The 24,539-nt window shown below is 44.2% G+C and overlaps 1 protein-coding gene across 1 annotated transcript in view; it reads right to left on the bottom strand.

Moving 5' to 3' along the window:
* The window catches only part of LOC311118867 (kremen protein 1-like), a gene marked incomplete at its 3' end in the record, with an annotated part of 54,353 nt that extends 31,801 nt beyond the window's left edge, over nucleotides 1-22,552 (bottom strand). Inside the window, exon 1 of the mRNA XM_084193632.1 lies at nucleotides 22,238-22,552. Within this exon, the coding sequence (XP_084049758.1) occupies nucleotides 22,238-22,319 (82 nt within the window). The 5' untranslated portion in view covers nucleotides 22,320-22,552. The remainder of the gene's footprint in view (nucleotides 1-22,237) is intronic.
* Nucleotides 22,553-24,539: the final 1,987 nt, after the last annotated feature.

Here is a 24,539-nt window from a genome sequence, read left to right as displayed (position 1 = left end):
TCTCAATACTTTGTTATATACCCTTTGTTGGCAATGACACAGGTCAAACGTTTTCTGTAAGTCTTCACAAGGTTTTCACACACTGTTGCTGGTATTTTGGCCCATTCCTCCATGCAGATCTCCTCTAGAGCAGTGATGTTTTGGGGCTGTCGCTGGGCAACACGGACTTTCAACTCCTCCAAAGATTTTCTATGGGGTTGAGATCTGGAGACTGGCTAGGCCACTCCAGGACCTTGAAATGCTTCTTACAAAGCCACTCCTTCGTTGCCCGGGCGGTGTGTTTGGGATCATTGTCATGCTGAAAGACCCAGCCACGTTTCATCTTCAATGCCCTTGCTGATGGAAGGAGGTTTTCACTCAAAATCTCACGATACACGGCCCCATTCATTCTTTCCTTTACACGGATCAGTCGTCCTGGTCACTTTGCAGAAAAACAGCCCCAAAGCATGATGTTTCCACCCCCATGCTTCACAGTAGGTATGGTGTTCTTTGGATGCAACTCAGCATTCTTTGTCCTCCAAACACGACGAGTTGAGTTTTTACCAAAAAGTTCTATTTTGGTTTAATCATATGACATTCTCCCAATCCTCTTCTGGATCATCCAAATGCACTCTAGCAAACTTCAGACGGGCCTGGACATGTACTGGCTTAAGCAGGGGGACACGTCTGGCACTGCAGGATTTGAGTCCCTGGCGGCGTAGTGTGTTACTGATGGTAGGCTTTGTTACTTTGGTCCCAGCTCTCTGCAGGTCATTCACTAGGTCCCCCCGTGTGGTTCTGGGATTTTTGCTCACCGTTCTTGTGATCATTTTGACCCCACGGGGTGAGATCTTGCGTGGAGCCCCAGATCGAGGGAGATTATCAGTGGTCTTGTATGTCTTCCATTTCCTAATAATTGCTCCCACAGTTGATTTCTTCAAACCAAGCTGCTTACCTATTGCAGATTCAGTCTTCCCAGCCTGGTGCAGTTCTACAATTTTGTTTCTGGTGTCCTTTGACAGCTCTTTGGTCTTGGCCATAGTGGAGTTTGGAGTGTGACTGTTTGAGGTTGTGGACAGGTGTCTTTTATACTGATAACAAGTTCAAACAGGTGCCATTAATACAGGTAACTAGTGGAGGACAGAGGAGCCTCTTAAAGAAGAAGTTACAGGTCTGTGAGAGCCAGAAATCTTGCTTGTTTGTAGGTGACCAAATACTTATTTTCCACCATAATTTGCAAATAAATTCATAAAAAATCCTACAATGTGATTTTCTGGAATTTTTTTTCTCAATTTGTCTGTCATAGTTGACGTGTACCTATGATGAAAATTACAGGCCTCTCTCGTCTTTTTAAGTGGGAGAACTTGCACAATTGGTGGCTGACTAAATACTGTAGGCTAATTGATTAATCTATCAGTAAATGTAGGCTAATGTCCTACAAACCTTTTTAGCGCTAGACCTAGGCGCATCAAAAACCAGACTACACAGCCTACTCTGGTTGTAAAGTGGTTCCATGAACTCAATATTAAGAGGTGAGAAATACATTATATAAAGCTGTGACTCTCCTCTCTTTTACTATCCTTAAGGATAGTAAAACAAGGACAATTCAGACAAAAGGAGACATTTCGCCGGTCCCCACAAGCAAAAAGGCTATTTTAGGCAACAGTAGTTGCTTTTAAAACTGTATTTTTTCTGCAATAGCATTTGAGCAAGATGTCATATGCTTGTGCTTCTCAGAATGCATCTCTCCCTCCTCCATGCGCACAGTGGGGAGAGGGAGTGAGAGTCAGCAGTGGACAGCGAAACAGGGACAGGCAGATACTTTCATGGCAGGAATCAACATAATGCCTATATTACTGTTGGACAAATAATGGTTTTAGAACAATCTACAGGAATGTTGTGAAGCAAAATCAGCGAAAATTAACGACATAAGCAAAATGCTTCGGTAAGAGGAAGGCAATGTCGGTGTCTGTAATTTTCGGTTTATCGTCCCAGCTCTAACTTAGAGTGTTCCTATACCACCATAGTTCTAGAACACAGTTTTTCTAGCTCCATAGTTTAAGAACTCAGAGTGTAACTATAGCTCCATAGTTCTAGAACTCATCAACTGCTAGTTCTAGAAGTCAATAGTGTTTCTAGCCCCATAGTTATAGAACTCAGTGTTCCTAACTACTGGTTCTAGAAGTGAAGAGTGTTTCTAGCTCCATAGTTCTATAACACAGTGTTCCTAATTGCTAATTCTAGAAGTCAAGAATCGTAGTTCTAGAACTCAGAACACATAGTTCTAGAACATTTCGTCAAGAGTGTTTTGGGAGCAGTGGGTCCATGTGTGGAACACAGCCATGGCCCATCTGCATCCAATGACTCTCTTCTAGCAGAATGGAACTCGTGGAGAGAAAGAGAGTGGCAAGCACATCAGAAAAATCCCTGCATGTTTGTTTTGTCTTTCTTTGTAAACTACAGATGGAAGTCTTGGCTAAATCCCTTGGCTAAGTCCCCCATTCCTCCGACTGACTCATCAGATTTCATACACATCTAATCCGATTCCATCTAAGAGAAACGAAAGAACCTTGGCTCTGCTACTGTATGATGGTGAGAGAGAGAGAGCAGACCTACATTTCACCTTTATCTCTCCACACTAAATCCCTTATCTGATGTGCCCCTTTTAAAACATTTTCAAAAAGGACCACAACATTTTACATTTTAGTCATGTAGCACAACATTTAGTGAGTGCATACATTTTCATACAAAAATACACATTCATCTGTACTTCTGGATTGTTCTCCGAATTCTCCTTGATTTTGAGATTTTCTCTAAATACGTTTAATGCGTGCTGTTTTATCTTCCTGATTGCCACGGTCAGCCAACAAGCGAAGGGCATATTACCACCATATCAAATCACAAAAGACAGACACACAATTCGTGAACAAAACACACAACACAAGGTCCAGGACACGAAAACCCAACGCACAAAGCTGTCAGACAGCACAAGCAGGAACTAAAGCAGCATCAGCCATTTAGCCTTTTACTAAACCATCTCTACTTTCTGGTCCCGACTTGGCTTGTGTGTGTGTGTGTGTTGGAGACCAGAAGTCCTCACAAGAATAGTAAAACAAGGAAAATTCAGACAAAAGGAGACATTTCGCCGGTCCCCACAAGCAAAAAGGCTATTTTAGGCTTAGGTGTTAGGGTTTGCAATTAGTGTTAGGGTTACAATTAGGAATAGGGGTTAGGGATAAGGTTAAGCTTAAGGTTAGGGTTAGGATTAGGTTAGGTTTAGGGAAAATAAGAATTGTTTGGTCCCCACAAAGATAGCAAAACAAACATGTGTGTGTATGTGTATGTGTATGTGTGTGTGTGATTTAATGTGGTTGGTGTGGCTCTGGGAAGCTCTTCTGTACAGAGAAACAGATGTGTCCAGTCAAAGGGAGGGAGAGAGGGCATCCCAGTCCCAGTACCACCGCTGTCCCTGAGAAAGAGGATCCATTACAGGGATCTATTGAGGGCCCAGTGGATCTAGTTTCATGGCATCGGCCGTGTGTGACCGCCAACGTGATGGTGCCACGTAGAGGCGTTTGGAGACACACAAACTCACACATACACACACACATCCAACCTCCTTGTTGTTCACCTCAGAGATCTGTACCTGTATTCACCTCTAACAGAACACAGGGGTTGTATCCCAAATTGTACCCTATTCCCATAGGGCTCTGGTCAAAAGTAGTGCACTATCTAGGGAATAGGGTGCCGTTTGGGATGAATACAGGGACAGACATTCAACTAAATCAGGGACTCTCGTCCTGTCAGCTCGGGTTTCAAGCCCATTCAGTTTCAGTCACTTTCAAAGAGCTTCAATACCTTGCGATGGGATATCATTGGCTCAATGCCTAAACGACTTACAGGGTTAAGACCTGGGTTGTAAAACAGAGATCCAGGAACCAAGATGTCCCTAAAGGTCTCCAAGGTTCAATAACTTACATAAATGATTGTGTCTGTTGAGTTCACACAAGATCTGGGAAGGGTGCAATTGCGGCCTGCAATTCAGGGCGTTCCTGCATCTGCAGGAACCCCTCTTTATACTTCTAGGACAGCTAGGACAGGTGGGAGGCGTGGGCGCTCCAGTGCAGTAGGTGGCGTTAATGCACAATAACGTAGGACGCCAGCCGATAAACCCCACAGAAGAAGGGGTGGGGGCGACAACGGTAGCTAGCTAGCCTACACCGGTAGACAGTGTCCTTCGTCCCCGCCTGTCGGGCACTGTTTTCCCACAGTTCTGTTAAAGACGGCGAGGGCAGGTGTTGGGCAGGCGGGAGCGAAGGACACTGTGTGCTAGCTTAGCCAGCTAGTCCGGAACACAGCAGGAAATCCCACATGCAAGAACGCCCTGAATTGGGGACTGCAGTTGCACACTGTTGCAGAACTTTGATTCAGTAGATATGGGTTGTAATTTGGCTGGAGCGGTATACCGTGCATACCGTATACCAGGGTATTTGGAAATAGCCACGGGATGGTTTTTCAATACTGTCAATACCGTTGAAGCAATTTCTTTGAAGTTTTTCAAAAACATTTTAATATTTATAGCTACTTTTTAAGTAAATACCTGCAGTCAACTTTTGCAATACGTTAGGAGATAATCGTGTTCCGATCGTGTTCTTCATTTCACCTGTCACATTATTTAACATTATGAAGCTTACCGTAGTTCCCTAGAACAGTTGAGCCGGTCACATGTTTGTTTGTAAATAGCATAATGGGAGAAAACGGGAGCAGGTGAGTCCAGCTGTGTATTGACAGGGGTCACGTTTTATATTGAATGTCACCAGTGTTTTTTTGCTTCAATAGAGTGATCAGGGACGTGCAACTTATAGTTTTAATTCACTAAACATACATTGGTGCAACACATTCGGCAGAAAATAGCTTCAGTTTAATCAGATGATAACAGAAGTGCAATGCTTTTTGGCTGGCAGCCACACAAGTAAATGAGCTTACAACGCATAAACGATGCATGGCCATCATCTAATGTTTCTTCATAGAAAGAATGTAGTCAGCTACATTTCCTAATGTTTTGCATGAAGTTAATCTTGCATTTTACCAGAGAAAAGCAGGCTGGCTACACCGAGAAAGGTATCTGAGAAAAGCAGGCTGGCTACACCGAGAAAGGTATCTGAGAAAAGCAGGCTGGCTACACCGAGAAAGGTATCTGAGAAACGCAGGCTGGCTACACCGAGAAAGGTATCTGAGAAAAGCAGGCTGGCTACACCGAGAAAGGTATCTGAGAAAAGCAGGCTGGCTACACCGAGAAAGGTATCTGAGAAAAGCAGGCTGGCTACACCGAGAAAGGTATCTGAGAAAAGCAGGCTGGCTACACCGAGAAAGGTATCTGAGAAAAGCAGGCTGGCTACACCGAGAAAGGTATCTGAGAAAAGCAGGCTGGCTACACCGAGAAAGGTATCTGAGAAAAGCAGGCTGGCTACACCGAGAAAGGTATCTGAGAAAAGCAGGCTGGCTACACCGAGAAAGGTATCTGAGAAAAGCAGGCTGGCTACACCGAGAAAGGTATCTGAGAAAAGCAGCTCCACATCAGTCAGAGTGCTGTCTGCAGATAGAAGACCCTGAATTCTCATCAGAGTGGAGAAGTGCAACTCAAGCACAACATTAGTCTGAAGCCGAGCAGAAATACAATAAGAAGCATTTTAGATCTGCGTTTATAAAACACAGCAAGATATTTCTTATGAGTTGTTTATTTTTTTCCTGCTTGAAAAAACGCAGTGTTAAAGTGACCCCTAAGTTTAACTTGCTAGTTATCTAAGTAAGAGGCTGAATGAATAAGGTGACAGGGCATCATATTGTGTTACCTTTCTGCCGTGTTTGAGAACTCGAAGCCCTTTGGAGTTATCTTGATTCTGTCTTTTTTCTCCTCTCTGTTCTCGGCCCTTCTGCTCCTCCCCCTTCTTCTTCAGGCTCGTTGCCCTAGCGACTCCAGACTCCACACAGACACAGAGTGTACACATGGTGCTCCGGCCCGTTGCCCTAGCGACTCCAGACTCCACACAGACACAGAGTGTACACATGGTGCTTCAGAGCCAGTACTGTTCTTCCTTCAGACAAGCATGCGTCAAAACTCTGTTAATTTGCACAATGTCTCTGGTTCACATTCACTTGTAAATATCCAAACTCACCAAAAATGACATTCGGTAGCTCCTACCTATATATGTATAACTTTATGAGCTGGATTGCCTGTCTTTGCAATTTGTTTATTTTCCATTTGTGCTCATTAGCATATTTAGCTAGCAGCCTCCATGGAAATTCGCTTTTACTTGTGAGAATTTTGTTTGCATTCTGGTAATAGACGCCCAATGGGCTTTTTTGCGGTTGGTTTTGGCGCCCCCTAGTGTACTAAGCCGGTAATAACGTAAATCCCGGGATGAGAGAAGGACGGTATGACGATATGAAAATCTGGATACTGCCCAACCCTAGTTGTCATAGCCTTATCTTTACAGTGCACTCCCCACCTCCCACAATCCACTTAACTTTGTCCTGTCCACTTAGCTAAGTCAAAGTCAACTCCTTCCCTTGTTCATGTCTGTGTTCAGTCTACTTAGTGGTGTCCACTCTCTGTCCTCTCCACGCCTTGCCTTGTTAACAGTAACACTCCAGTCCTGCCCACTTAGCTATGTCCATGCTCTATGCTGTCTAACTTGTCCTGTCCATTCCTCCTTGCCTTGTACACTCCCCAGTCCTGCCCACTTACTCCATATGCTGTCTACTCCTTGCCTTGTCAACTCCCTGTATGTCCACTCCTTGCCTTGTACACTCCCCAGTCCTGCCCACTCAGCTACGTCCACTCCTTGTCTTGTTAACTCCCAAGTCCAGTCCACTACTGATCCCTGCTGTCCACTTGTCCTGTCTGTCAGTGGGTATTTCCTGCAACTGCAGGAGGGGAAAGGCGACAATTAGATTTTTCGACCGCAAAATGCCTGCTGGGCCTAAATCAAGCCAGGCCCTGCTGCTGCTTCAGGGAAATTACTCTCCATTTATTTAGAGAGCCTGTAACTTCCTTTGGTGTGTGTGTGTGTGTGTGTGTGTGTGTGTGTGTGTGGTGTCTATGTGTATTTAGAGAGGCTAAGCATGTCATTCCTCTGGAGCAGGGCTGGTACAGAGAGCTGAGCTATGTCCCAAATTGCACCCTATTCCCTACATAGTGCACTACTTTTGACCAATGCCCTATGGCTGCAATTTGGGACACAACTCAGAGACCTCAGTGGCCGGTGGCTGGGGACCAAACACAACCCTTGTATAAAAAAACTGGAGTTCACACACACACACACACACACAGGTCATGCCCTGTCCCACACACAGTAAGCATTCTATATCCTGACATGATGTTATTGGTTACAGCCCTCAACCCTGGAGCTATATGTGATGCCGCTAAAACACATGGTTGGGGATTTGGTGCTGGTCTGGTGATTATCGTGGGTTATGATGTTGTAACCATATTATGTGTTTACACCAGAGAGAAAAGAAAACAGGTCATTTGACCTCATTAACAACTACATGAAGTCTTTAGTAATAATTTCCTAAAAGGGGAAGCAAGCAAAACAAACAATTGGTTTCGGGGTTTTACCGGGAATATAGAACCACAGTGTCTGACATAATTTTAACTTTCTACCTTAAAAAAACACTCACTAGGAACAATTAGAATACAATACTCAACCAGTGGAACGCGGTCCGGATCCGAACCCAGAATGGGGGTCAATACGGACCGACCAAAAATCTAAATTCAGTCGGGCATCCACCCCTGGTATCATATGAACACACGAGACATGGCAAAATGTGTAGAATTAGCTTTAAAACTGCAACATTTTCTCTCTGCCAACAAGAGGGTTGTGAACAGTTTGAACAGTTTGGGGTCGCGTGGGTTGTGAGGTGGGGATAAGTTACAACGCCGATTAATGACAATATCCATCCGGACCTTTGTCATCTAACAAATGTGTGACCGCACCTTCTCAAACAGTTATTGAGTAACAAAGAACTATTAGAATAGCAATGTGTGTTCTCTTCATATCAACAGCTGATAACAGCGCATTTTGATTTAAACTCATTATATGAATCTAAAAGCTTAGGCACATCAACCACATTTCCCTTCAGATTAATTAAATTGCATTCCGATAATGAAAAACAATTGTTAGTTGTAGGAGTTGATAGAATTCTCAGAAAACACGGGGCGGCTCTACGTGATCCCATTACTGTTCTTTAGGTATCTGCCTTTACCCTGAGCTGCGTACGCCACGACTTGGAGTGTGTTCAGTCTGATGGCCTAAAACAAAGGCTGTGTCACATAGGGCTCTGGTCAAAAGTAGTGCACTATGTAGGGAATATGGTGTTATTTGGGACACAGGCAGAGAGAATGTCAATGGGAAATGAGAGGAAATGAGAGGTGATGCTCCTCATGCATTTATAAGAAAATTTCAAGGTGCACAAGAAGACAGGGCCGAAGAGGAGACCACTGCTGCTCATGCATAATGGCATTCAAATAAGAGAAGGGTTGAGGAGGAATTGAGAGAGTGGTTGAGAGAGGAAGAGGCAGAGAGAGAGAGGCAGAGAGAGAGGCAGAGAGAGAGGGGGAGAGAGAGACACAGAGAGAGGGAGAGAGAGAGAGAGAGAGAGAGAGAGACACACAGAGAGACAGAGAGAGAAGGGGAGAGGAAGAGAGAGGGAGAGAGAGGGGGGGAGAGAGAGACAGACAGAGACAGAGACAGCGACAGAGACAGCGACAGAGACAGCGACAGCGACAGCGACAGCGACAGAGACAGAGACAGAGACAGAGAAGTGTAGATGTTGATGTATGGAGCAGCAACAGTACAGCTACAGTTTCAAAGGCAGGATACAGTTTAAATTGGACATGTCCAGATACATTCACAAATCATCCCTGATTGTTCTTGACCTTTGTTGAACACAGACATGTCCAAAAGTAAGGGTGTGACCGTATTACCGCCACACCGGCGGTCACGAGTCATGACGGCAGTCAAATTCCATGTGACCGTTTAGTCACGGTAATTAGGCTTCTCCAAGCTCTGATGCTGCTGATGGTCATTAGTAGCCTACCAAACTTGCTAACTGCCTGGTACTCAGCACTCTATTGTCCCTGTAATCACTCTGACATCAATGCAAATGTATTCAAAAATATAATCAAACACTTAATGAGAGCCCATAAGCTCATGTTTCGCAACATTTCAATAGGCTATGCAATTTACGTGAGAAAACAGAGTGATGGCCTCTATTAAAAAGAGGAGGATCCCATCAGCTTTCTATAGACTAGGCCTACTATATTTATTTCTCAAAATTCATAATATTAAGCACATTACTTCTCTTTACAACAGGGCCCCGTGTAGCTCAGTTGGTGGAGCATGGCGCTTGCAACGTCAGGGTTGTGGGTTCGATTCCCACGGGGGGCCAGTATGAAAATAATTGTATGTACTCACTAACTGTAAGTCGCTCTGGATAAGAGCGTCTGCTAAACGACTAAAATGTAAATGTAAAATGAGTATAGCCTACCTGGCTGGCATGAACCACGGGAAACGTGGCTTCATTCGCTATTTAAGTGCATAGATGTATTTTTTCCCCTGCCCCTGTTTCGAGACAGGTGCATGATAATGCTCCATTCTAAATGAAAACAAATTGCACACATATTATTTAGTATGTAAAGACAAGATTAAATCAAGAACAGTCTGATTGGTGACACCCCAATGGTGGAACAAGCTCCCTCACGACGCCAGGACAGCGGAGTCACTCACCACCTTCCGGAGACATCTGAAACCCCACCTCTTTAAGGAATACCTGGGATAGGATAAACTAATCCTTCTACCCCCCCCCCCCTAAAAAAAAATAAAAAAGTAAAGTGGTTATTCCACTGGCTATAGGGTGAATGCACCAATTTGTAAGTCGCTCTGGATAAGAGCGTCTGCTAAATGACGTAAATGTAATGTAAATGTAAATATTAGCCTATCACTTGTGAATGATATATTATCACTTGTGAATGATGCCCAGCTTGTGTGCAGTAAGTAAAGAAACAGTACATGCCTTTGTTTTGCCGACTTTTTCAAATCATAGTCGCACACCTCATGTAGCCTAGCCCATAGGCCTATATGTTTTGATAAGGTTTGTATCACATCTAAAGTGGCCAAATAACTTCTTAAAATTAAGTACATTAATTTGCTTTACAATGGGTGTAGAGCCTAACTGGCATACATACGCAGCGCGTGAGTTTAAAGTTTGGGGAAGATAATTTTCACCATAAAAATGCACCTTTATAACAAAAGCATTCCATGCATAATCGCATTTGCGGTCACTTTGGAGAATGTTGTTTTCCTGCTAATTGATTGCATTTTGGAACATTCACGCTTGTAGCCTACTGCCGTGTGCGCATTGTGGCGCTTATAATGTGAAGAAATAGCCTAATAGTTTATCAACATTTTAAGCTAAACGTTCTGATCTGTTGAGTCAGCCTCATTGCTTAATTTTTTTAAATGCTAGTGGTTGTATTAATGTGGGATCTATCACATCCCACAACTGTCCCAGACAAGGTTTGGAATATTTATTTCTCGCACAGAATATAATAGGTCAACTTTTGTATTTTGGGGGATAGTAGATTGATGTAGGCTAGTGCTTTTTCTGTTCGTTAGGCCTACTCATCTTGTTGGCTGATGAAAAGTACATCTGGACAGTTCTTCCAATATCTTCAATATGCGCCTCGGAATTGGATAAGGACGCGCGCTGTTGCGTCCAAGATGTGTTCACTTGTAGCCTGTGAGAAAGAACCGATCACGTGACGGGCATTGGCTAATATAAATGGATCTATCTGAGAGAGCCATGTGAGTGAGAGGTGCTTCGGAGAAAGCAGCCGGGAGAAGGGAATTACAATTATTATATTCAGCCCAAGGGCACAACGGCCACTGGCTGCAAAAGGTATGGATTTTTTAGGGGGCATTACGGCCACACAAAGGGGATGCCGCTGGGAAATTTGAGGCATTATCAAGTGCTTGTCAAATTGTGAATGAGAGACTGATGAAGTGTGTACAGCCTGCGCAAAAAAACTAAGCAGAGCTCATGCCTTTCATGCAAATTTGTTCAAATCATCATTAGAGTTGCATCATGCAGCCTTAGAATGTATTACAAATGGGATTAAGGTCTGGGGAGTTTCCTGGCCATGGACCCAAAATGTGGATGTTTTGTTCCCAGAGCCACTTAGTTATCACTTTTGCCTTATGGCAAGGTGCTCCATCATGCTGGAAAAGGCATTGGTCATCACCAAACTGTTCTTGGATGTTTGGGAGAAGTTGCTCTCGGAGGGTGTGTTGGTACCATTCTTTATTCATCGCTGTGTTCTTAGGCAAGATTGTGAGTGAGCCCACTCCCTTGGCTGAGAAGCAACCCCACACATGAATGGTCTCAGGATGCTTTACTGTTGGCATGACACAGGACTGATGGTAGCGCTCACCTTGTCTTCTCCGGACAAGGTGTTTTCCGGATGGCCCAAACAATCGGAAAGGGGATTCATCAGAGAAAATGACTTTACCCCAGTCCTCAGCAGTCCAATCCCTGTACCTTTTGCAGAATATCAGTCTGTCCCTGATGTTTTTCCTGGAGAGAAGTGGCTTCTTTGCTGCCCTTCTTGACACCAGGCCATCCACCAAAAAGTATTCGCCTCACTGTGCATGCAGATGCACTCACACCTGCCTGCTGCCATTCCTGAGCAAGCTCTGCACTGGTGGTGCCCCGATCCCACAGCTGAATCAACTTTAGGAGATGGTCCTGGCACTTGCTGGACTTTCTTGGGCGCCCTGATGCCGCCTTCACAACAATTGAACCTCTCTCCTTGAAGTTCTTGATGATCCGATAAATGGTTGATTTAGGTGCAATCTTACTAGCAGCAATATCCTTGCCTGTGAAGCACTTTTTGTGCAAAGCAATGATCACCTGTGTTAACGAGAGAATCACTGAAATGATGGCAGCTGGTCCTTTTGTGGCAGGGCTGAAATGCAGTGGAAATGTTTTTGGGGGATTAAGTTCATTTTCATGGCAAAGAGGGACTTTGCAATTAATTGCAATTCATCTGATCACTCTTCATGACATTCTGGAGTATATGCAAATTGCCATCATCAAAACTGAGCCAGCAGACTTTGTGAAAATTAGTATGTGTCATTCTCAAAACTTTTGACCACGACTGTAGACTATGGGTGGAAGCCAGGAGATGCTAAATGTGTTTATGTTAATTAATGGTAAATTACCGAGACAGGCTGTTATTTGCTTGACAATCATTTTACATTACATTTTAGTCATTTAGCAGACGCTCTTATCCAGAGCGACTTACAGGAGCAATTAGGGTTAAGTGCCTTGCTCAAGGGCACATCGACAGATTTTTCACCTAGTTGGCTCGGGGATTAGAACCAGCGACCTTTCGGGTACTGGCACAACGCTCTTAACCACTAAGCTACCTGCCGCCCCAATCACCGGCTGACAAAATGTCATGACCGCCACAGCCCTACACCTAAACATTGTTTATGTCTTCCAGTCTTGGCAGTTGAGCGTTCGGCACACACACACACACACACACACACACACACACACACACACACACACACACACACACACACACACACACACACACACACACAACAGTGTTGAAACAGGCAGATGCTGGACAGCTTGATTCTATGTTGTCTACCAGAGGAGAAGAGAAGAGAGGAGGAGAGGAGAGCTGCCTTGTCAGATCAGGATGGACTAACTGACTGACACATTGAACCTGACACCACCTTCTCTATTCTCGCTTCTCACAACACGCTTTACATAACAATCACATCTGTCATGTCCAATCACCTCACTACCCTGTGGCACAGAAAGAGAGAGAGGAGCTGCTCACTTCGCCTCCTCCTCCTGCTCCACTGCAGCACCTCTGACTTCCATACGAGACAGGACGGGGCCTGTGGCAGAGAGAGGAGAGGAGAGGAGAGGAGAGGAGAGGAGAGGAGAGGAGAGGAGAGGAGAGGAGAGGAGAGGAGAGGAGAGGAGAGGAGAGGAGAGGAGAGGAGAGGAGAGGAGAGGAGAGGAGAGGAGAGGAGAGGAGAGGAGAGGAGAGGAGAGAGGAGCTGCTCACTTCGCCTCTTCCTACAGTCTGTGAATCTGACTCTCTGACACCGGACAGGAAAGAAAGAGGAAGGGGGAGAGAGAGAGAGAGAGAGAGAGAGAGAAAGTGAGAAGTAGAGAGACGCAGCGTCTCTGACTTTCTGACACAGGAGAGGAGGACAAGAAGACAGGAGGACAGAGCTGCTTTGAATCCTAGGGTAACAGGAGCAGTGATTTGCACAAGGTGATGGAGGGAGGGTAACATTAATTGGGAAAGAGAGAAACTGAGAAAGGGAAAGGAGGTGAGACAGAAAGAGAGAGAGAGAGAGAGAGAGAGAGAGAGAGAGAGAGAGAGATAGAGAGAGAGCATGTCAGAACAGCATGTCAGAAATCAGCTCAATGTAATTGAAGAATCCATAGACTAACCACTTCTGGGAATATTGGAAAACACTAAACAAACAACAACACGAAGAGCTATCTATCCAAAACGGAGATGTATGGGTAAACCACTTCTCCAAATATTTTTAGCCCTATAACAAATAAAAAAATACATGATCAAATGCAAATCTTAGAATCAACTATTAAAGACTACCAGAACCCACTGGATTCTCCAATTACATTGAATGAACTACAGGACAAAATACAAACCCTCCAACCCAAAAAGGCCTGTGTTGTTGATGGTATCCTCAATGAAATGATAAAATATACAGACCACAAATTCCAATTGGCTATACTTCCAACTCTTTAACATCATCCTTAGCTCTGGCATCTTCCCCAATATTTGGAACCAAGGACTGATCACCCCAATCCACAAAAGCGGGGACAAATTTGACCCCAATAACTACCGTGGGATATGCGTCAACAGCAACCTTGGGAAAATCCTCTGCATTATCATTAACAGCAGACTAGTTAATTTCCTCAGTGAAAACAATGTACTGAGCAAATGTCAAATTGGCTTTTTACCAAATTACCATACGACAGACCACGTATTCACCCTGCACACTGTAATTGACAAACAAACAAACCAAAACAAAGGCAAAGTCTTCTCATGCTTTGTTGATTTCAAAAAAGATTTTGACTCAATTTGGCATGAGGGTCTGCTATACAAATTGATGGAAAGTGGTGTTGGGGGAAAACATACGACATTATAAAATCCATGTACACAAACAACAAGTGTGCGGTTAAAATTGGCAAAAAAACACACACATTTCTTTCCACAGCATCGTGGGGTGAGACATGGGTGCAGTTTAAGCCCCACCCACTTCAACATATATATCAACGAATTGGCGAGGGCACTAGAACAGTCTGCAGCACCCGGCCTCACCCTATTAGAATCTGAAGTCAAAAGTCTACTGTTTGCTGATGATCTGGTGCTTCTGTCACCAACAAAGGAGGGCCTACAGCAGCACCTAGATCTTCTGCACAGATCTTCTGACAGTAAATCTCAGTGAGACAAAAATAATGGTGTTCCAAAAAAGGTCCAGTTGCCAGGACCACAAATACAAATTCCATCTAGACACACACAAAAAAACTATACATACCTCGGCCTAAACATCAGCACCACAGGTAACTTCCACAAAGCTGTGAAAGATCTGAGAGAAAAGGCAAGAAGGGCCTTATATGCCTTCAAAAGGAACATAAAATTCGACATACCAATTAGGATCTGGCAAAAAATACTTGAATCAATTATAGAACCCATTGCCCTTTATGGTTATGAGGTCTGGGGTCCGCTCACAAACCAATAATTCACAAAATGGGACAAACACCAAATTGAGACTCCACATGCAGAATTCTGTAAAAATATCCTCAGTGTACAACGAAAAACACAAAATAATGCATGCAGAGCAGAATTAGGCCGATACCCTCTAATGTTCAAAATCCAGAAAAGAGCCGTTAAATTCTATAACCACTTAAAAGGAAGCGATTCCCAAACCTTCCATAACAAAGCCATCACCTAGAGAGACATGAACTTGGAGAAGAGTCCCCTAAGCAAGCTGGTCCTGGGGCTCTGTTCACAAACACAAACAGACCCCACAGAGCTTCAGGACAACAACACAATTATTCGAAAACAAACCCAATTTTGATAAACTCCCATATCTACTGGGTGAAAAACCACAGTGTACCATCACAGCAGCAATATTTGTGACCTGTTGCCACAAGAAAAGGGCAACCGTGAAGAACAAACACCATTGTAAATACAACCCATATTTACGTTTATTTATTTTCCCATTTGTACTTTAACTATTTACACATTGTTACAACATTGTATATAGACATAATATGGCATTTGAAATGTCTTTATTCTTTTGGAACTTCTGACTGTAAAGTTTACTGTTAATATTTACTGTTTATTTCCCTTTTGTTTACTATCTACTTCACTTGCTTTGGCAATGTTAACATACGTTTCCCATGCCAATAAAGCCCTTCAATTGAAATTGAATTGAATTGAGAGAGATGGAAAGGAGAAGTCAGGAAGAGCTGAAAGAGAGAAAATAACAGAGAGTGACAGAGAGAGACAGACAGAAATAGAGAAAGACAGACTGACTGAAACAGGGCTCCTTATCGGGAACATCACAGCTACAGCTTCAGGTACAGCTAAACTAGGCTAAGCTCAAATCTGCTGTGGACGTACAGCATTTACTGTGATGCGGCCTCCGCAGAAGTCAGAGCATTCCTTACTACTTGCGCTTCGCGGAGCAGAGCCGTTGTGAAGGAATTTGTCAAGGAAGTGAGTTTGTGTTTAAACAGGACCTCCCGCCCTCACCTACCGTCAACCAATCATGTCAATGCAGAGCTATACAGAGCCCTCCGCACTGTTACAACATTTGGGAGGCGCTCGGCGATGTGGTACGGAGTTCGATTTGGCCTCCACAAGCCTACGGAGGCTCAGCAATCAAACCCCCCGTACGGAGCCTCCAGATCGCATTGGTGGAGCAAGCATTAATTAGCTTTCAGGCTCGGTAATATATATATATATATATATATATATATATATATATTACAATTTTTTTTTCTGTCTTTTTTTTTTTGGGGGGGGGGGGGGGGTCATTTAGCAGACGCTCTTATCCAGAGCGACTTACAGTTAGTGAGTGCATACATTTTTCATATTATCATAATGAAGACTGTGTGTGTAATAATGGGCTCCGTCTGTCTCTCCATCTCTCACTCTGCGGTTGCCATGGCAGCCTGTCCCAGGGCGTCGGCCGTAACTTCACCTCTGCAGAGCACCATCCAGGAGTCAACAGGAAGTAGCTGCTTGGTCAGCGGCTGGACGCAAAGCCACATGACACAGACCAAAGTTTTCTTCTGTTTCCCACTTCCAGCCAAACTCAACTACCTTTCAGCCAAGTAGAGGATTCTATCTGAACTCTGGGCAGCCGTTGCAAGTCAGGGGCATGCTGCGGAGTACTGGGGGTGTAGGCAAAGTAAGGAAACACTCTCAATCTCCCCTGTCTCTCTCTCTGTTTCTGTATGTCTCTCTATCTCCCCTCTCGCTTTCTCTCTGTTTCTGTATCTCTCCATCTCCCCTGTCTCTCTCTCTCTCTCTCTGTTTCTGTATGTCTCTCCATCTCCCCTGTCTCTATTTCTCTCTGTTTCCGTATGTCTCTCCATCTCCCCTGTCTCTCTCTCTCTGTTTCCGTATGTCTCTCCATCTTCCCTGTCTCTCTTTCTCTCTGTTTCCGTATGTCTCTCCATCTTCCCTGTCTCTCTCTCTCTGTTTCTGTATGTCTCTCAATCTCCCGTCTCTCTCTCTCTGTTTCTGTATGTCTCTCAATCTCCCGTCTCTCTTTCTCTCTGTTTCTGTATGTCTCTCCATCTCCTCTTTCTCTCTCTTTCTCTTCCCCCCTTTTACCCTCTGCCTCTCATAAGTCCTAACAAAACCTCTCCAAGCCCCAATCCTTCTGTCTCTATTCATGCAAACACATTGTTAGCATTGCTAACAGCACTGCAGGCCTGATTCCCCTTTCTGTAACGCAGAAGACAACAGGCTAACATAGCTAGCAGACCCTAGCAGACCCCAGGGCTGAGTCCAAAGTGGCACCCTATCCCCTATATAGTGCACTACTTTTGAACAGGGCCCATAGGGACTAGGGTACCATTTGGGACGCACACCATAACTAAACCGCTAATGCCCAGCCCACTCTCTCACTGTGGGGTGCCAGCCAGGGAAGACTGCCCTGGAACCATATGGGTGTTAGTTTAGTTATTGTGTTGTGTTTCCCTGTTGAGGTTAACAACAGGGCCATGGTACTGGACTGATTATACATGACAGATGAGAGGAGAGGAAGGTAGGAGAGGAAAGAGAGAGGAGGGGGAGAGGAGAGAGAGAGGAGGGGAAGAGAGGAGAGGAAGGGAGGAGAGGAGAGAGAGGGGAGGGAAAGGGAAGAGAGACAGAGCGAGCGAGCGAGAGAGAGAGAGAGAAAGAGAGAGAGAGAGAGAGAGAGAGAGAGAGAGAGAGAGAGAGAGAGAGAGAGAGAGAGAGAGAGAGAGAGACACAGCTGCACACACACACATACTAAAGCACACCACTCCCCATACATTCAGTGGTTCGCCAGTGTCTGCTGAACAGAAGCCCGTCTGGGGAAGAGTTTAGAGGATGAGGGCCGGAAAAAAGGACCACAAGGGCCACCGCCCAGAACCCCCTGACACTCCCTGTGCTGAGAGAGATGGGATACACACACAAACTGGAGACACACACACACATTCCACCAACCCTAAACCCCCACGCCTGTTTCCATCTATCACTCCATCTCCATCCCTCCATCCTTCCATCCTTCTGCGGTCTGTCATTATCCTCAAAGAGGACCCAGCCCCTGAGCGGCTGGGGGGTTGTGGGGGCTGTAGGGCTGGGGGAGGGAACACCTGGGCTGAGGTGGGAGGAGAGGGTAGTGGAGGGAGGGAGGGAGGGAGGGAGGGAGGGGGGAGAGGAGGGGAGTGGGAGAGAGAGGAGCTGAAGGGGGCAACACCTGGGTTGGAGGGGGGAGAGGTGAGGGGAGAGGAGGTGAGACATGGGGGACAAGTGAGGGGAGAGGGGGTGAGAGAGGGGGGAGAGCGTTGGGCCAGTAACCGAAAGGTCCCTGGCCGACTGTCGATGTGCCCTTGAGCAAGGCACTTAACCCTAATTGCTCTTGTAAGTCACTCTGGATAAGAATGTCTGCTAAATGACTAAAATGTAGATCATGCATTTGTCTACATCACTAGAGACTTCTTGGCAAACCCACATCACCAGGATGTATTTCTGACAGGTCTGCTGCTGCCTGCCTTTTTCATCAGATATTCCCGAACCGATCTTCCATTTATCCTCTCTCCAAATGTCACAGACCCCCTCCAATCAGAATCAGGCTTCTGCCTGAAAACCGATCCGCATGCTATTTATGCAAATGTTTTCACTAATGCAATTGGAAGAGATTGAGGCTGATTCACAGGAGAAGACAAAACCGCAGTTTGCAGTTTGTTTTGAAAATTGTTTTTCACAACTCGTTAATAGCAGTTGCATTCTCCCCCCGCCAGCAGAGGTAGTGATGCCTCACTATAGTCTGCTACAATATAGTTCTACTATAATTACTGTAGTATAACTATAATAGTACTTCTATAGTACGATTAGGTATTCACCAAACCTGAAATCCTTGCACCAATTTGAGAAACACAGATGACACTAAAATAGAAATAAAATAGGAATTGAATTGAATAGAATATAATAGAATAGAAACATGTAAGGTGATGTCAACAGTCTGTTAAGCTGTGTGTATTTAATAATGCCAGTCAACCTGGTGTGATTTAAGAAGAGGATGTGGTGTGTTCGTCAGAGCAGCGCTGCAGGCCACAAATCTCCAAAAAAGTTAAGGCCATCACAAATCCCCCGAACACCGACGCCAACAACAGAATCATTCACTGCAGCTTATTCTCAGGGCCCGACACACACACCCCGCGAACGCAAACATTACCAGCTTTCAGCACCAACTCAATTACACCTTCACTGTGACAGCTTTGACATGAAACGACTTCCATTTGAGTGTACGTGTGTCAAGCGCTTCGGCGGCAGCCAAGTGAACGCTCTCTCTTTCCATCTCTCTGCGCTGGGCCCTCAGTTGTTTGGAGAGGAGAATGGTGTGTGGGATTCCAAGCGGCTGAGCCCATTTATAAAGCACTCAGAGACACACTCAGCTCAGTGAACCATGTGTGCCTTCCAAATGGCACCCTATTCCATTTAAAGTGCACTTATTTTGACCGGGGCCCTATGTAGCGCACTATAAAGGATCCATCCATGGTGATGAGGAGACAGAGGTGACGAGGAGTGTTTAAGCCTCAGGTATCTATTTCCCTTCAACACCTAGCACACATTAGGCCTGCAGGTATAAGTAACTAGTATATTTAATGAAACAAAAATATAAACGCAACATGCAAAAATGTCAAAGATTTTACTGAGTTACAGTTCATATAAGGAAATCAGTCAATTGAAATAAATTCATTAGGCCCTAATCTACGGATTTCACATGACTGGGAATACAGATATGCATCTGTTGGTCACAGATACCTTAAAAAGAAGGTAGGGGCGTGGATCAGAAAACCAGTCAGTATCTGGTGTGACCCCCATTGGCCTCATGCAGCGCGACACATCTCCTTCGCATAGAGTTGATCAGGCTGTTGATTGTGGCCTGTGGAATGTTGTCCCACTCCTCTTCAATGGCTGTGCAAAGTCGCCAGATATTGGCAGGAACTGGAATATGCTGTCATACACGTTGATCCAGAGCATCCCAAACATGCTCAATGGGTGAAATGTCTGATGAGTATGCAGGCCATGGAAGAAAAGGTGCATTTTCAGCAATCCAGGAATTGTGTACAGATCCTTGCGACATGGGGCTGTTCATTATCATACTGAAACATGAGGTGATGGCGGCGGATGAATGGCACAACAATGGGCCTCAGGATCTCGTCACAGTATCTCTGTGCATTCAAATTGCCATTGATAAAATGCAATTGTGTTCGTTGTCCGTAGCTTATGCCTGCCCACACCATAACCGCACTGCCACAATGGGGCACTTTGTTCACAACGTTGGCATCAGCAAACCGCTCGCCCACACGACGCCAATCTCAAGTTTTGAGGGAGCGTGCAATTGGCATGCTGACTGCAGGAATGTAAAACAGAGCTGTTGCCCGATAATTTTATGTTCATTTTTCTACCATAAGCCACCTCCAATGTCATTTTAGAGAATTTGGCAGTACGTCCAACCGGCCTCACAACCACATTGTGTTGTGTGATAAAACTGCACATTTTAGAGCTGCCTTTTATTGTCCCCAAGACAAGGTGCACCTGTGTAATGATCATGCTGTTTAATCAGCTTCTTGATATGTCACACCTGTCAGGTGGATGGATTATCTTGGCAAAGGAGACAAGGAGACAAGAGAAATAATAACCAATATCTATATACCCAATATCTATATACCCAATATCTGTATAACCAATATCTATATACCCAATATCTATATACCCAATATCTATATAACCAATATCTATATACCCAATATCTATATACCCAATATCTATATAACCAATATCTATATACCCAATATCTATATACCCAATATCTATATACACAATATCTATATAACCAATATCTATATACCCAATATCTATATAACCAATATCTATATACCCAATATCTATATACCCAATATCTATATAACCAATATCTATATACAGAGGGTATATAGATAATCTACAGTTTACATATACTGAAGGCCTATGGTACTGTGGATAGGGTTTTTCTCTCCATCACAGCTTAACGAGGGGGAATACCATAGCTTTAAATACATTGTTAATACATACAGTAGGTACACATGGGAGCACTTACACACGTAGCTCAGATGGCCAAACCTCTCATTGGAATAGTTAAGGAAAAAAAAGGGGAAAGCTTGAGGACGTTTAGACATGAAACACAACACAAATAACAGCCTGAGAGAAGTTTGGTTTATGTGGTTGTCATTATTAAATTATTCAAATAACTTTACTCTTTAAAAAGGGTCTTATTAATTTCACAACCCCATAAACCAACCCAAATTTGAATTTGTAACATTATTTTTCCTGTAAAAAAAAAACAAAAACTTGTTTTATAATATCTTTGTTTTTCGTTTTTTACTATTTGATTATATTACTCATTGTATATCATGCCTGCTCTAAGTCTGGTTTTGGGGTGGGGCTCTGTTAGAGCATGGGGGGGTTGGGGGGGTTTGATTTGGGATCCGTGTGTTCTGCCCTCTACCTGTTCTGTCTGTTATCTGTATAATCATTTAAAAAAATGCCACAAAATACATTTTTAAAAGGGTCTTATTTTGAAACGGAATAGGCTACAGTTCCCTGCAGTGTTATGTTCTGTGTTTCAGCCTGAATGGAACATTGAATTTGGCATGTTGGATATCTGACTGTGTATTACGAGGAAGGCTTCAAGTTCATGTTCTGGAAGGGGGGAATCCGGGTGTCACCATGGGGTGTTCACATTTTATTACAATGTAGCCAACTGAACTAATTCATAAGGAATTAAATAAACAACAGACTGACTCATGCCTGCTGTCTGTCAACCCACAGCCTTGGACAATATTGCATCATTTGCCCACTGTATTATAATGATTGCATAATTGAGGTATAGCCTTTATAGAATCATGTATATATTACTTTATAACGTCAAAGAACGAACACTTCTGTGGTGGGCAATAAGAAAGCACCATCCATCAACAATAGCCTTTATTCATAATAAAATGGACGTAGGCCAATTGTCCATTAAAAAATTAAACCAGTGACAGATAGCAGCCTTTCTGCATATGCTATGATTTACAGTAGGTTACAAAACATGCCAGTAATGACAGGTCGAGAGACGCATAGAAATATTGCTATGTGTTCTGTTCTGTTCTATGCTACAGTAAACTATGTGCAGCGCAAATTCAGCATAAATTACATTTTAAAAGAATTTCACACGAATAGCCCAATATTTCCATTGAGCGCCTTGCGAGGAAATTCTCTGGTGGCTCAAACAAAGTACGCATTGTAGTAGCCTAACTTTCAAAGGCTTCTAGCCGATGTGTTGGATAAATAAACACACAAGGAAAAGAAACAACAGCATAAAAAGGTTTCTGATCAACTTACCAGTGTCGAACTGTCTCGAAGCGGTCGAAGATAAAGAACCAACTAGTAGAAGGGCAGCCGTGATTGTCAAAAATGAATCCATCGCTCAAGTCTTGAGAGAGAAGGAGAGCGAGCGAGCGAGAGAGAGAGAGGAAGCGAGAGAGAGACAGAGAGAGCGGGTCTTGTCTTGGGTAGGTTACGGTCGTGTTCCGTGCGAGGAGTGTTCGGAACTTCGGACACAGGTGAACTGTTGTTCTGAACGCAGCCTGGTGCAGACTGATGCGGCCAGTCGTTTTGTGTGGAGGTGTCGTTCCAAGTCCGCGTCAGAAGTCTGAAGCGAACTCCAAGGCAGGCAGGTCTAACCACACACAAACACACACACACACATATACACACACAGACACAAGACAGCAACAAGGGATCCTATTTCCAATCATGTGACAGGAAATAGGGTCAATGGATTCAACCTGCAGCATTGGGCACGGAGATAGAGAGCGAGAGAAAGAGAGAGAGAGAGAGAGAGAGAGAGAGCGAGAGGGAGAGAGAGAGAGACAGAGACAGAGACAGAGACAGAGAGAGAGAGAGAGAGAGAGAGCAAATAGAGAAAGAGCAGAGTGTGTGAGAGAGAGAGAGAGAGAGAGAGAGAGAGAGAGAGCTGAGTGGGAGTCATTGAGGGATGGGTTTGCATGTCAGCGTGGTATTGAGCGCCTCAGTGCAATAGTAACACATTATTAAAGTCTACAAATGTCTTATAATCCATAAACCAAACCGTGTAATAACATTGGTTCAAATAGGTCTACCTTTATTTTAACAGGTTAGGAAGATGATTGAGAAGTTATGAGATCACATTCTCAGTTACAACAACAATGACCTAATTGCATGGAAGCTGGGAATGGTTAGGTATGAGGGGCCAGGTTGGAACCCAGCCAGGAGACAGGAGTTAACACCCCTACTGCGATAAATGCCTTGGGATCTTCAGTGTCCAGTGACACTCCGGACCTTGGCTTATCATTATCAGCCGGACTCAGAAACTCATAGAAACCAGAAAATCTTTATACACTGAAACTCTGTGAAACTCTGTGAAACTCTCTGTTCATGACACAGCTACTACCACTTTGACTGTGAGTAACTGATTATTTCGGACAGTCTGTGGTCTGAAATGAGAGAATCAGTGTGAGGATGAATGGATAGAGAGAGGAGACAGTTATTCTAATTTCAAAGAGTTTCTTCTCTCACAATACTGAGCATGCTATAGTTCGTTCCTGTCAGTTACCCTCAGGGTGGGCCAGGATGAAACCATGACAGTCAAGGATCCTGGCCAGGATGAAACCATGACAGTCAAGGATCCTGGGCAGGATGAAACCATGACAGTCAATGATCCTGGCCAGGATGAAACCATGACAGTCAATGATCCTGGCCAGGATGAAACCATGACAGTCAAGGATCCTGGGCAGGATGAAACCATGACAGTCAAGGATCCTGGGCAGGATGAAACCATGACAGTCAAGGATCCTGGCCAGGATGAAAGCATGACAGTCAAGGATCCTGGGCAGGATGAAACCATGACAGTCAAGGATCCTGGCCAGGATGAAAGCATGACAGTCAAGGATCCTGGCCAGGATGAAAGCATGACAGTCAAGGATCCTGGGCAGGATGAAACCATGACAGTCAAGGATCCTGCTCCATTTTGAGACACAGTGGGACATCATTTGGTAGTCTCCATATTATTTGTGGTATTGAAAAAGTAGCTTATACTCAAAAAAATAATAATTCAGAACCTATTTTTAGAAGCAAATAAAAAGCTTAGAATAGAGTTAAAACATAAAAGTGCCTTTAACTTTTATTCAACCCGTTTCACCATTTATACGTTAGTAATCAGTTATCATGCTGAAAGGGTGCAAAAAGCTCTAGTAATTCTAATAATTCTGCTCCCTTGGCCTTCCTCCCTTCTTCCGAAACTGTGTGTGCAGAACAGCACCCTCATGTGTTCGACATAATATCACCATTAGGAAGTATTAGCTGTCCTCTGCTCTGACGGACACCTGAATGCACACACACACACACACACACACAAACACAGTCAGAAAACAGTCAGGACCCTAAAATAGAATAGCCATTATGATCTCACCAACCCAACCTCACCAACAGAAATATGACATAGTTGCCATAACCCACAGGGCTGGCTGGTTGGTAGGGTGGTTTGGGAGGGGGACACTACAGCACACTGGGAAAGTAATAATCCATGGTGACGCGTGCCCTTTGGAGACATGTCAATGACAAAGTAGCCTCAAGCTGCTTCATGGCCATTATAAGGCCACACTGC

The sequence above is a fragment of the Coregonus lavaretus genome (genome assembly GCF_964263955.1).
Source record: "Coregonus lavaretus genome assembly, contig: HAP1_SCAFFOLD_2395, whole genome shotgun sequence".
Lineage (NCBI taxonomy): Eukaryota > Metazoa > Chordata > Actinopteri > Salmoniformes > Salmonidae > Coregonus > Coregonus lavaretus.
The sequence above is the reverse complement of the archived record's forward strand: the minus strand, read 5'-3'. Positions and strand labels throughout refer to the sequence as shown.